Source organism: Entelurus aequoreus, linkage group LG23 (assembly GCF_033978785.1).
Source record: "Entelurus aequoreus isolate RoL-2023_Sb linkage group LG23, RoL_Eaeq_v1.1, whole genome shotgun sequence".
In the NCBI taxonomy this organism is placed as follows: Eukaryota; Metazoa; Chordata; class Actinopteri; order Syngnathiformes; family Syngnathidae; genus Entelurus; species Entelurus aequoreus.
Window position 1 is genome coordinate 16,070,666 of NC_084753.1, and position 15,394 is coordinate 16,086,059.

At 39.0% G+C, this 15,394-nt stretch overlaps 1 protein-coding gene across 5 annotated transcripts in view; it reads right to left on the minus strand.

Moving 5' to 3' along the window:
* sipa1l1 (signal-induced proliferation-associated 1 like 1) overlaps positions 1–15,394 on the minus strand; it is a 209,612-nt gene that overhangs the window by 25,780 nt on the left and 168,438 nt on the right. For all 5 annotated transcript variants that reach the window (XM_062034436.1, XM_062034437.1, XM_062034438.1 and 2 more), the window contains exons 11-15: positions 13,084–13,182; positions 11,048–11,223; positions 10,547–10,834; positions 8,036–8,185; positions 6,693–6,823 (exon numbers count right to left, since the gene is read on the minus strand). In XM_062034436.1, the coding sequence (XP_061890420.1) occupies positions 6,693–6,823; positions 8,036–8,185; positions 10,547–10,834; positions 11,048–11,223; positions 13,084–13,182 (844 nt within the window). The remainder of the gene's footprint in view (positions 1–6,692; positions 6,824–8,035; positions 8,186–10,546; positions 10,835–11,047; positions 11,224–13,083; positions 13,183–15,394) is intronic.

Consider the following 15,394-nt stretch of genomic DNA (forward strand, 5'->3'; position numbering starts at 1 on the left):
AATAGACACTTAAAAAATTATTGGGGATCCAAGAGGGTCCTGCTCAGTAAAGTATTAAAAAATAAATCATCCTTTTTTTTTTTACTTTTAACACAATAGTCTCAAGATCAACTTCAGCTAGTGGTTAGAGTGTCCGCCCTGAGATCGGTAGGTTGGAGTTCAAATCCCAGCCGAGTCATACCAAAGACTATAAAAATGGGACCCATAACCTCCCTGCTTGGCACTCAGCAACACGGGTTGGAGTTGGGGGTTAAATCACCAAAATGATTCCCGGGCGCGGCGCCGCTGCTGCCCACTGCTCCCCAAGGGGATGGGTCAAATGCAGAGGACAAATTTCACCACATCTAGTGTGTGTGTGACAATCATTGGTACTTTAATCTTTAATCTTAATCTATCCATCAATTATAACTTTTATTGTTGTTTATGTTTTTTGTTTGTTCGTTTTAGGCCCTTCTTTAAACAAAACAGCTTAGTTTTTTATATGGCAGACAAAATATTTTCCCCCAAAAAAATTCCAAAGTGGAATATTTAATGTGACGTAATTGGAGCTTTGAATAGGTCAATAATTCATAATGACATTGATTTTGATTTATTATTATTTTTTAAAGAAAGAAACAGCCTGCATGGCAGCTTTGTGTTATTAGAGTAAACATTGCAACATGTTGTTGTTACATTTCACCTGTTTGCTCTTTCATACCACTTTTTATGTTTTTAATTTTTTTAATTGTATTTTTAGAATGTGCCATTAAAAAATTACCTGCGGGCCGCAAATGGCCCCCGGGCCGCACTTTGGACACCCCTGGCATATACATTAAAAAAAAAGCTTGGTAAAAATGCCATAGTGTGTAAAATGAAGTGTTTAGGAATGTTTAGGATAAACACACTTACTGTAATTGAACATAAACATGTAAAATGTTCTAAATATATTTTTTTGACTACAAACAAGTATTTCTAAATGCAAATAATTGTGCAGGAACATCTGCTGTTTCAGGCAAATATGTAAAAGAATAGCGTACAGTTGATGTATTCAAAGTGACAAAGTAAACATCCAGTGTAACAAGTTTAAAACAACAATGTTCACTTGAGTGTATTTCAACTTTTACATTTTTTTATATCAGTCTGGAAAATGTTGTTTCTCAGAAATGCAAACTAACAATTTAACTTTTAGTAATGTAAATATCTCACAAACTGATGTTTGGCTTCGCTGGCTTCACATATACTTTCAGTGTGACGGTTTATGAGGTGGTGACTTGTCCAGCTCTGCTTTCCGCCCGCGGGCAGTCGGAATAGGCTCCAGCAACATCGAGAGACAAACGGTATAAAAATAGATGAATGGACTGAAGATGTATCGAGTAGCTCTTTAGTTTACTCGTATTTCCCGCGTTGAACACTTATTTTGGGTGATTTCCCTTGTTCAGAACCGGATCCCAGTGTATCAATTCCTCAGAATCGCTGGACAATTTTTCCAACAATTCCCTTAAGGATTCCTGCGGGCGGGAATAACAACCAGAAACATGGCACGCAGGCGGCAGAAACACTCCAACGTTTGGCTATATTTATACAAGAAAGGATTGCAACAGCACTACTTGTAATAATAGGTTGTAATCGGACACGTGACTTTTGAACAGAAGTGTTGGGCCACAAAACCAACTTGGTTACTGTGCAGCAAACAGCGCAACCTTTACAAGTACGCAAGGGGCCTCGATCTTACCACTATAAGCAGATACGAGGAAAAAATGCAAACTATGCAATGGAATCTATTCCTGTACGTTATCAAAAAAAAGACGGTTGTGTTCCCAAACATTTTAAACTATAACGTGCTCCAGACATCATTCTACAGGACAAAACAGATGGAAACTTGGAAAAGCATGGAGGTCTACAACTTATTTGTGTGATGCTGGGTCAAGGACATCGGTATCAAGACTCTCCTGGGTAAATATGCATCATTTTTGCTCGGGTAAGGTTGGATATCATGACTTAACTTCTCGTCTACAGCCATGTTTGTTGTTGTTGTTGCTAGATGTCAACTTTGTGTATGTGCTGAAAGATTCATTTATGATTTCTGCCTTTGGTATAAGCTTAACTCTTTCAGGTTTTGCTCACATTTGCTTTCTTTTATTTAGACTTGCCGAGTTGGTGTTTTTCGAAACACTCATAAGAAACGTGTTTTAAGAAATACAAATAATATCAAAATGATACTTCAAAGGGAAATACTACATGTTAAAACTCTTGCATTCGTCAACTTTGCCTTCTTGTCTTGCCCCTTTTTTTTGTAAAATCTTGCATACTCTGGTTACCTCTCGAGGAACTCTGAAGAAACTTTGAAGAAACTTTGATCCCTTTCGCGACTCGAATGGTTCCAACAGCCTAAAACCACGCCAGCATAGGGCATTTTTCTTGGAGAAAGACAAAAATGAACGCTCTGACAACATACGCTTGCTGGCCCACCACGTCGAGCCTCGCAAGGTTGCTTTTTCATCGTCAATATGCTGACACATCTGGTTGTTTCATACATTTTTATTTAAAAATACATTGAATGTATTCATTGATTTTTGAAAATCATGAATTGATTTACAATCAGGATTAATAAAAAATGCGATTTTGTGGATCTATTTTTTTTGTGTACCCCTATTAATACAAAACAATTTAATTAATACAAACACTAGGACACAAATGCGGTAAAATCTGCTTGGCTCAGAAGCTCATCAGCCGATCAGATTAAAAAGGCAAATATCAGCCCCTCTACCATCTGATCCCGTGATCGAGACATCTGTAGTTCTTGTCTTGAAAGAATGAATACGTTTCATGGAAATGATCAATTTACCAAGCGTATACTTGTCTGTAAAAATAACTCAATAGTACCCATTCCTCTGTGTGACCTGTGCTATATTTGGACAAAGTCAGCCCACATCCTCCTAGATTATGACTTTTAGGTCAAGACGGTAACATTGGAGGACGAGAGAAGTGCACAAAGCGAGACCGCAGTCTGCACAGTGGACCATGAAGAACTGGACACTTGCACAGGCTGAACTGTTCCAACCCCGACCGAAAAAAGACAGGGGCTTTTAAAGATGGCCACAAAATGGAAGATTCGGGCCACGCTCTCTGTGATTGTGGAGGTCAGCACCGGGTTCAGAACATTCCACTTGAATGAAAGGTCCGGCAGAGAATCAGAGAGGTGGCAAAGGAGTTTTATTTTAGCGGCGGCCAGAAATAAAGCGCATTTGCAAGAAGCTCCATGGGAAAATGTGTACAAGTAAATGAAAGCAGATGTACAAAGGGAGAAAAAGATGAATGAAATAAAGAAGAGTTTGCCAACTGTGTCCCCCCCTCTCTATATATTGCCAGATTGTATAAAAGAGACATGCAAGTAAGAGTTGGCCATTTCTGTTCTTTCTTTCCCAGTACACATTCTTTCCATTTTCTGCTCATCTCATTTTCATCTTTAGGTTTCTTTGCAGAGACTTTGACGGTGCATGCAACACAACTCTCCAAGGAGACGGGCGGTGCAGCGAGGCAGCATTAAATCCCCACTGTCACAGTCCAAATGCATACGGTGGCACGTACACTTTTTCGATAGCTGCCATTCCAAATAAAAGTAAAATAAAAGTATTAAAAAAAAAAGGTTTCACAAAGAGTATCAGTGCATTCCGTGCAATTCGACAGAGCAAGAGTGAAGCTTCCTCTGTGTGCATATGTTTCCATATGCACACAGATATGTGTGCATATGTTTCACCACACTAGGTGTGGTGAAATTATCCTCTGCATTTGACCCATCACCCTTGGAGGTGAGGGGAGCAGTGAGCAGCAGCAGTGGCTGCCCCCGGGAATCATTTTGGTGATTTAACCCCCAATTCCAACCCTTGATGCTGACTGTCATGTATGTGTGTATACGTGTGTGTATAAATACATATATATATATATATATACATATATATATATATATATATATATACATATATATATATATATATACATACATATATATATATATATACATATATATATATATATATACATATATATACATATATATACAAGGGTTGGAATTGGGGGTTAAATCACCAAAATGATTCCCGGGGGCAGCCACCGCTACTGCTCACTGCTCCCCTCACCTCCAAGGGTGATGGGTCAAATGCAGAGGATAATTTCACCACACCTAGTGTGTGTGACAATCATTGGTACTTAATTACTTAATATACACACACATATGCACATATACACACATACAGGTACATATACACATTCTTATGCATATACATACTGTATATCAGACCTGGGCATTGTACGGCCCGCGGGCCGCATCCGGCCCTTTGCGCATCCCTGTCCGGCCCGCGTGAGGCCAATCATAAATTACAAAATAAATTTCAAAAAGTATCTATGTCGAGTGTGCAATACAACGGTGCTGCTTTTGTTTTGAAAAGCGTTATTTGTATTACTTCCGTGTGGACGTATGCGCGTGTGCGATTGTGAGTGAATTGAACGGCGCAATTACAAATTACAAAATAAAGTTTAAAAAACATCTATGTCGTGCGCGCAATACAACTGTGCTGCTTTTATTTTGAAATGTGTTATTTATGCCGTATGTCCGGGGGGAACCTGTGAGTGAAGGTGCATAGAGACAAGTGATGAGACGCTAAAAAAAGAAAAGTTGATGAGGAATGGCGTGTTTCCAACAAGACATGGACTGCCAAGTATTTCTTTACATAAATTAATGGTAAAGCCGTGTGCTTAATGTGTGGTACACAGCTTGCTGTGTTTAAATATCATTTTAATCGCCACTACTCGAAGAAACACGAGGGAAAATACCGGAATGTGTCTGATGAAGCGCGCGCAAGGGAGGCTGATGCGTTGATGGTAAAACTGCAAACCCAACAAGGACTTTGTGCCATATTTCACACCCCCAGAGATGCAGCCGTCAGGACAAGTTTCGTCATTTCTCACAAAAGCGCCAGAAAAAGTAAGGCGTTTTCTGACGGAGAGTTTATTAAGGAGTGCTTATTGGACTTTGTTGCGCTGATAATGCCCGGAGACTTGGACTGTTTTTCGCTAACTTTGGATGAGAGCTCTGATGCAGTCAATTAAAGAGACAACCACAGGTAATGATTTGTTCACAGAGGTAAATGCATGTTGGGACATGTTAGGACTGAAATGGGACAAGCTGGCAGGTGTGACAATCCAATCCACTTTATTTATATAGCACATTTAAACAACAAAATGTTTCCAAAGTGCTGCACAATAATATTACAAACAATATTCAAATATTATCCTTAGCTCCACCAATGACTGAATAAAAAGAAAAAACAATTACATATAAAACCAATATAAAATAAATATGATTAAAAACTATTTTTAACAACAGATGGTTGTCCAAATCTGATGGGGAAAAATGTTGGATAATGCAGGATAAAGTGACCATCAAAAGCAATCTGCTTTTGTATAAAGTTAAGTTAGGTTAAATTAAATTATTATTATTATTATTAATTATTATTATTATTATCATCATTATTATTTATCTTACGGTATATCAAAAATAATATTGAGCAAAATTTAATTGAAATATTGTCGTGTGGCCCTCCAGCAGTGCTCGGGTTGCTTATGCGGCCCCCGGTGAAAATTAATTGCCCACCCCTGCTGTATATACACACACTTATACATATACACACACACACATACATATATATAGATGTATACATACAGTAAAGAAATACACACGTGCATATATATACAGTATATATATATATATATATATATATATATATATATATATATATAAATAAACATGTATATATACACACACACACATGTATATATACACACACACATATATAATCACACATATGTATATATACACACATACATGCACACACATTATTTAGAGTCTTCAAAGTGTGCATTCTTTTAGTCAAATGGGCTTTTGTCGATTGATTCTTAGTGGGAACACTGCTTCAAACAAACTTTTTTTGATTCACGAACCATGCCCCAGAACCAAATACGTTTGTACTTATACACACACTTAAATCGTTTGACCAAGTTATTTTTTGTAAATAACTAAAATAAATAGACACAATGTTAGATAAGCCACTATTTTTGCGTGTTTTGTTTTTCTTATGCGTCACTGATAGTGTTTTGGTATTAGTTGTTTATTTGCTAAGATTGTATTGTTTTAAATATTGGTTCGTACAGCAGCACTTAAGGCTTTATTTGAATGAAATGTGCATAACAAATAAAATCTATTATCTATTATTTCTGCCGGGCGTTGTGGCGTCCTACCCTGTTCACCGGCCCTTGAACGCACCGTAAAAACACCTCTTCTGAGAATAGAACAATCAATCTGTACTAAGAGAGCGCAGCTTGTAGGTTCACTGTGCACAATTGAGTATCCTTATTTGCTCAGACAGTAATGTGTTTATATAAGTTTAGATGGGGGAATGTAATTTTTTTAATGGGGAAATACGTTAATGTTTCTTGTTTTCATGTTAGCATTTAAGCTCGCAAGCTGGCGCCAGTCAGTCGGTGAGTTTATCAAAGTGCAGTTATCAATCACAGTTTTTCCATAATTATCATTTAAAACAATAACGCTAACCGTCGGGAGTTTTACCGCGGTTATCATTACTATCGTTTATCATTACATCCCTATTCTGTACGTACTAAGTGGCTAATTTGGGGGTGTCGCTGTCTATTGAACTCACCTGTTGACCCGCGTTCAGGCCCTCCGTCCTCCATTCCTCTCGACCAATTGGATGTGGATTTTCCACCTGACCCAGCTTCTACGACGACCTGTCTCTCATTGGACATTGGAGAATGGCGACTCCCTGCAAACCTAGTTTTAAAAAAAACAACACAAAAGAATATGAACACACACACACACCAGTTGTTTGTCTTATTGCTTAAAGCTGAGCCAGGCACCGTATTGGCCGGGATATAGGAACACTGAAAAAGACGGGGGTGTAGAGACGTAAATACAAAAACCAACCAACTTCTCCTAAGTGAGTCAGAGCTTTTCTTCCCACCACTCACATACACTAATGGCTTGTAAACCCACTTTAAAAAAATGGATCGCAAAGGTTGGGGTAGACAACTGACTTACATTACTAGTTTTAAGACACAGTTGTCCCTCTATCACTGTTAATTGGTTCCGGACATGACCCCGATAACTTAATGTCCCTTTGAGGAGGAATGATTTATCATAAATCAAATATTTTTTTAGCTCGAGCATAAAAAAACCTGTTTACGACCTTCTTAACACTTTTTTTTTAACAATATGAGAGCCCACTATACGTGAAATAACACCATTTAGTAGGTGTGCACAAAAAAATGTATTCACATCCAAATCGTAATTCTTATTCATTTAGTTTCTAAATCGATAATCAATTTTCAAAAATCAATAAAAAAAAAGAAAAACTTTATTTTTTATTTTTATAAGATTCAATTTAAAAAAAATTTCCATGCAACCAGAATTAGCTTTTGTAACTGGTAACCTGTTTTGAAGAAGTTTCATTATAAATATACCAAATAAAACATTGCAAGAATCGGTTTGACTTGAGAATCATGTTAAATCAAAATTGAATCGGAATCGGATTGACTCGTTAGGTGCCCAAAGATTCACACCACATCCTCACCTTTTCACTCTTTTATTTATATGTAGTAATGGCTGAGCCAATCAGTGGGCACGATACTGAACAGCGTGCTCTGATTGGTTTAGTCCCCTCTAGTGGCCAATACTAATGTAATATCAAATTTTTTGGGGGGGTCAATTTAGCCATTTTTATGCTTGAAAATGCTTGATTTAGGACCAAAAAATTGTAGACAATGGTTTAAAAAAAAATATATATATATTTTGTCTGATTTTTTTTTTACAAGATCAGGTCAAGAAAAACAGGGGTTGTCTTATATGCGGGCCACACATGTTTTGTAAGACGAAGTAATTGTGTTCAACACATTGGAATAATGATGTGCCTTCCTCGACATGATGATGAATCTATTTAATAAAAGGCCAGAACAACATAAAAAAAAGTGTGCCTATGTCGCTTACTGCTCAGGCATGGACTTCTGTCTCCAGTGTGCTGAGCTGCCAGAGGCGTCGCTGGAACACGACAGGTTACTGGGAGAGCTGCGATTATGAGGAGAGCGTCCCAGAGCCATCGAGGAAGCTAGACTGTAGCTCTCGCTGCCTGGAGACATCCTGGGGAATTCACACACACACACACACACACACACACACAAGCCGGATGAAAAATGCACAAATATGTTTCGGATTTGAAATCCACATAAGTCGCCAATGGGTTAACAACACGACTACGTTGATTAAACAGTAGGCCTCACAATACGTTTATGATTATTTAGAGCAGCTCTATTCAAGTGGTCCACGAGTGACATCACATCAGCCCTCAAGTCTATTTAGTTTACACTTGGGGGAAAATAATCAGAAGTGCAGCACAGTCCTCAAAGCAACAGCAGAAGCAACACTTAAACATACAATCCTTGAGTACTAGTCTTGCAATGCAGCGGGCCTTTTTATTGATTGGACCAGGGGTGTCCAAACTACGCCCGCAGGCCAAGTGCGGCCCGCCAGCCTTTTCAATTTGACCCACAAGACGTCACGAGTTCAACAAAGCATCGCACCGCGGAGTGCTTTCAAATTAATCTTAAATACCAGGCGGTCCCTGAATGCTACATATTTGCTGCCATCTAGTGGACAATAATATCTCAGCATTTACTTTAATGACACAATCCAAACAACCTTGCCTAGTCACGGTGCAAAAAAAACAAATGCAACTAAAACCAACTAACACACATGGTGACACATAACACAACCTGCTCACTAAACATGATGGAAGTTTTTAGAGGACATTATAGGCATAATAGATAGCATCCCACATTACTTCCATTGTAAGACGCCTCTTACTAGAAGTTTTTCACTATTTAGAATGCACAGAAAAAGACATTGTGGATGATGAGCAACATTTTTTAAAAAGTGCTGTTTTCCTACGACTAAGACAACTTAATGTTCTTTTGTGGGAAACTCATGATGACAATTGTTATTTTCAATTCATAATAAAAAATGTTGTGTGGCTTTTGCAGCCCTTTGAGACACTCGTGATTTAGGGCTATATAAATAAACTTTGATTGTTTCATTTCTACGACAACACTTTTTTCTTTTTTAAATATGGCAAGTATGAGGTGGCTTATAATGTAACTAATTAAAGTACACTTTTGCGCCCATTAAACCCTCTAAAAACATCCAAAAACTGGAAATAATACTTCATTCACATTTCGTGACCTGAATTCTAACCAAGTATTAGCGATATTGTTCTTACAAGCGCTAACCCAGAGGAACTACTTTTAGCGGGGCCATGAGCACAGAGAGCTAACTATCTTATGCTGCTAGATTGAAACTGATGCATCGCCTCTGAGTTGGTGAAAGTTAATTCTAGATTATAAATCCAAAATTGGTCAACTTTGACATCCCACTTCTTCATCTAAACGTGAAGATATAAACATCCCACTGGGAGCAGACATTGTACAGTAAGTGATTGTTTTATTATGTTCGTAGTTTGTATTTTTTGTTAAGTATTTAGCAAAACTGCTACATGTTTAATTTTTGCATTTTCATTTATTTATTTATTTCAGGCAATGACATAAAAAAGTACAAAGTTGACAACACATAATAATATAAATTAATATAGTGCAAAGGGTAATGTATAGTATGTAATGCATGATTGTCCAGTTTTGCCTGAAAGGGAGTGGGAAGAAGATAATTTATTTAATCCCACCCCCAGTTCTCCATTCAGTGATTATTCATGTGAGTTTCACTCTTACTTTGTTCAAGGATTATAATACAGATGTTGTATCATAGTGGCATTACCACAGGTAACAATAATTTTTACACTGTAACAATAATTTGTATCAACAATGTAGGAATAATGAACAATGGTAATAGACAACATAGCAATAATGGTAAGGAAACATTGAGCACATGTTAACACTTTGAGACAGTTTAACGCTGGATCTGTTAAGCACACAGTCTCTAAAACTTGTAGATAAATATTCCGTAAATTCAGGCACAAAAATATAAGGTTCTGGCTCATCATTTGTCCCAAAGTAGTCTTTGATGGCTCTCATGAAGTCTGCCATGATTAGTAGTGTCGTAAGGAAAAGCGAACGTGATAAAATAGGTAAATATTACACGTTATTATGAATGTTACTATATTCACAGCATGTATATAAAACCTTAATGGATGTTTTTTAATGTTTTTAAAGCACCTTATAGGTGGAATAGTGCGACTCCCTGTGCCTCCATTGTTAGCTGACTTGTGCTACCATTTCTTTATGAGTTAGAATACATTAAAAAAGAAAAACAATGTGTTCTTTCTTGTCTTATGTAAGGATTGTGAATGTTTGGCAAAATTATAAAAAAGTGCACGTCCCCTTTAAGACATTTATGCACATTAAAATGAAAAAACAAGGACCTGCTGCTGCTCTGTGTTCACTTTGACATTTGACATGTTTTCTGTGATTATACAGAAGAGAGGGGACATTATACCTCTTGGTGTCCAGGGGGCGTCCATCACTGCTGACACTGCGTGGGATGACCGCTCCCCTCTCCAGCCTCTCAGCTGACAGGGTCTTGCCCACCGAGCTCCCCAGGCTGATGGCCCTGTTGGGAGTTTGGGGCTGCGGCGAGGCGGTGAGTGACTGCTGCGGGCTACTGGAAGTTCTCTGCCACTTGTTGTTGTTGCTGCGGAAGGGGAACTTGTACTCGAAGGAGCCGCTCTCGCCGCTGCTGCTCTTGTAGTCAGCCATCGGCATGCGGTAAAGCTCTGAACAGCCCCTGTCAAGGAGCAAAGGCCAGCAGAGACGACTTGAAATGCGCCTCTTAGCTGAATAAAGGCACTCTTTTATGGTAATTTTCCATTAGACCTCTTTTCATAATGAGACCATCTAAAGCAGTGAATGCTAACAGTCCGCCCTTTGTTGTGCACCCACGCCGTTTTACTTGACATTTAACTCGGGGCTTGAAATGAAAAGCCTCCGTCACACCTACCTGCGCGGGGTGGCGTCATCGTGCGGCGGGATGATGGAAACACGCACGGTGACCGAGGTGCGCAGCAGGTCGATCATTTGCTCGTGAGTCAGTGTTGCGACGGCGACTTTGCAGATTTCGACCAAGCGACTTCCCTGTCGCAGCCCCGCCTGCCACGCGTAGCCGTATGGCTCCACCTTTGTACAAAGAGCGGCAGTTGTCAGCGTCCCTTCGACATCCTCCAGTTTGATTAGAAAATAAATGGGCAGCTTTGCTGCTGCAGAGGATTCATGGCGTCCAGAAAGACAAGCCACAACAAGGTACAGTGAATCAATTCTGAGTAAAGAAAGCATTTGTGTGCAAAACTCACCCACAAATAAAAAAACGAGCAGGTGAAAGAGCCGTTATAGGGGAACTGCACATTTTTAAAAAAAAATTTAATTTCATTCATTCATTCACAATCCTTATGAAAGACAAGAACACAGGGGTTTTTCTTTTTGTATGCATTCTAACTCGTAAATAAACGCTAGAAAAAGTCAGCTAACAGTGGAGGTAATGACATTTGCCTTATTCCGCCTATAAAGAGCTCTAAAAAAACATCCAAAATCCTCCATCATTGCTTTATTAAAACACTGTATGTAAGTATATATGTAATGTTGTAACAAGCGCATTCATAACTAGATTTGCAATTCTGGTAGGACAGGGGTCGGCAACCTTTACCACTCAAAGAGCCATTTTGGCAAGTTTCACAAATTAAAGAAAGTAATGGGAGCCACAAAAAAAAATTAAAAATTTAAAATGAAAAACACCGCATACAAAGCTTAAATGCTTTGTGCTTTGTTAACTAGGGGTCTCCGACACACGCACCGGCACACACTTTAATGTGGAAATTTGATGTTAGTGCAGCCCGCGAGTTTTGAATGAATGGCGCTTGATAGCGTCATACTTGCCAACCCTCTCATTTTTCCCGGGAGACTCCCGAATATCAGAGCGTGATGACACTGCATTTGGCGCCCTCTACAGTCTACCCTAACAGTATACCTGCTCGACCACACGTAGAATGCAATTTCAGCTTGCTCACGTAAGTGACAGCAAGGCGTACTAACTCAGCAGCCACACATCTTACACTGACGGTACCAATACCCAGAATCCCATGCAGCCCTAACTCTTCCGCTCAACCAACGCACGGAGAGGGGGGTTGATGTTTTGGGGGGATTTGGTGGTAGCGGGGGTGTATAAGGTAGACCGGAAGAGTTAGGGCTGCATGGGATTCTGGGTAATGTTGTGTTGTGTTTATGTTGTGTTACGGTGGGATGTTCTCCAGAAATGTGTTTTTCATTCTTTTTTGGTGTGGGTTCACAGTGTGGCGCATATTTGTAACGTAACAATGTTAAAGTTGTTTGATACGGCTACCGTCAGTGTAAGCTGTGTGGCTGATGAATAAGTATGCTTTGCTGTCTCCTGTGTGTGCAAGTAATAACAACATGCAACATGTGGCTGGACTGGCGCTGCATGTAAATGCTATAGAGGACAATTACTGCAGTGCAATTAGGGCACGCCCTTTATTTAGTAATTAGAGTGTAAATAGGATTATTTTTTCCCTGGGAGTAATCTATGAGGGACACTGAGATCCATAAGTCTCCTGGGAAAATCGGGGGGGTCGGCATGTATGTAGCTGAGCCGCATCAGAGTGGTCAAGGAGCCGCATGCGGCTCCGGAGCCGCGGGTTGCCGACCCCTGTGGTAGGAATTTCGTGTGAATGTGCGCGGGCCGCCGAACCGCCTGAGCAGAACTGAATTGCTTGAATGTCCAGGCTGAGTGGAGTGTGTGGATGTAGGAACTAGAGATGTCCGATAATATCGGCCTGCATAGGGACTGTGAAGTATAGGCAAAATCCCCAGAAAAGTGCAGTTCCCCTTTAAAAAGCAGAAAAGACGTATAAGAAAAGAAGCAGAACGTATACCCTCAATTAAGACGCAAAGGCAGCGTGTGATGTTTACACATTACAGTCGGGCTGAGAACACTGACTCATCTGACAGAATATGAGCTACGGTTACCTCGGCAACAATGCCTTCGTAGTTCACATGGAAGCCAAGCTGTCCAAGGCCATTTCGACGGAGTGTCATCTCCGACGTCTCACAGCCCTTTGTCAGGAACTGGAAGAAAGCGTGAACAGAAGAAGAAAAGACCATGAAGACAAAAGGATTTGAACAACATATATGGAAGTTGAAAATATCAGAGAGAAACTTGCATTTACGTCATGTAGCATCACACATACTAAATGACAGAAGCCTTAATGTATTTGTCCTATTCGTTTCTCACTGAAAGTTGTTTTTGCAACCTTTGGCAGGCAGGTAGCGGTGAGGATAAGCTGCAAAGTACCCTTCTTCTAAAGCCTGCAATCCACCACCGCAACAACGGTGTAGTAAATGTCCAGCACTTAACTGGAGGTGCAAGTTAGTTCTTTCTAGTGCAGTAAAAAAAAATTAAATGCAGGGATCAAGGTATGAAAATGTCACGCATTATGGCAATTAAATAGTTTAAAGCAACACTTTGGCAGAGGCTTTGATGGACTTCCTCTGGAATTTCAACCCCAGATACATACAGACATGTGACCCATGTATCAACATTTTTGGCCTCCGATTCCGATTATTTTTTTTGGCTTCAGAACCGATCCTTGGACAATATTTATAGAAGTGAAAACGTTTCATAGCAAATAACTCTAGCGCACACAATAAAACATTTTTATAAAATTTTAATTTGCTAATCGTAGGCTGTATTAAATGCTACATCCACATTTTTTTTTTTTTACAAAATAAAATGTCTGGTGCACAATAACTAAAAAAAAGAAGCAAAAACTACTATTAGCTCTTATTGAAATTATTTGCCCTCAAAGCCTTCTTGCATGCAGACTTACTCCCTGACTTTGTAAAGTATAACAAAAAAACACCCCCAAAAATTTTGTATTAAAAAAAAAAAATATCGATCTGATCACTTTAGTATTGTTTAGGTCAGTACTTCTCAATTATTTTCTGTTACGCCCCCCCGCCCTAGGAAGAAGAAAACATACCCTCCCCCCCACCACTCTTCCGCAATTACAAATAGTGCCACATATCTATAAAATTGTAAGTACACCTCTGCATACCATTGTATCCTTATTAATTTTTAAGAAAAAAATATAGATACATTTACAACAAGGAATAACTTCATTAACATTGTTTTAATCAGTAATAGAAAATATTTAAAGTGCATCAATTTTCCAGGAATAAAAAAAAAAGTCATGATTTTTTAAACTACAAACTTTTTTGGGACCAACTTTAACCATTTTATACTGAAATATATATGTATATTTTAAAAAACACAATAAATAATTAAAAACATTTTTTTTAAATCAAAATTAAGTCAGGATTAACGGCTACAATTAGCAAGTTTTGTAGTGCACAGCTTTTGGAAGCGGGGTTTGAATTATGATACTGCATGATACTGGTAAAGCATGTTACCCCCAAGCATCACACTGTGCCCCCGCCTCCCAGTTATTTTCAAATAACTGGTTTATATACTCACTATCACTATGCTAGTCTAGATCTACATCGATCACCCCTCCTGGACATTGAAGCTTTCGTGGTTAGCTTCTTGTGTCATCCTGCTCGATTTGTGAAGCATGCTTAGCCATTCCTTTTCCTCTTGACCTACAGTGTTGACGATATCATGGTGGAGAGGATTAGCATCTTTTAACATCTTAGAAGAGACTTCGCACTGTGGATAGACATGTTTGTTGCAGCTCAAATTGGAGCCGGTGTTCTGGCAAGACATGCACCCTCCTGAAATTCATGCAATTTTATCCAGAAATATAATTGTGTCTCCCTGATTCAAAAAGGCAAATATTGGCCCCTGATTCGATCCCATAATTGGGTCAATTGTAGTGAAAACGCTTTACTAAACTGCAGTTTTGTACAGATGTTACCAGTTTAATTTTGCCTCAATTTTCACTTTAAGCGTGAGTGAAGATTGCACTACCGACCAAAATAGAAATAGATGATATACAGTATTATTTGCTCACAGATGCTACCTGGTTTGAACAGACTGCAGCTAGTATTGGGTAGTCCCACTCCTTAATGCCTCAGTCACATGCAAGAATCTCACAGGAATGAGGCATAATTACAGTGGCACCTACTGTACTGAATGCAGTGAATGATCTTTGGTATGAAAACATCCTACTCAATTCTTATGAGAACTTGACAATTGTAGTAATGTAATGCTAGTGTTAGCCGTTCTTGAACATTAGCATTCAGACTAGGGCTGCAACTAACGATTAATTTGATAATCGATTAATCTGTCGATTATTACTTCGATTAGACGAATAATAAT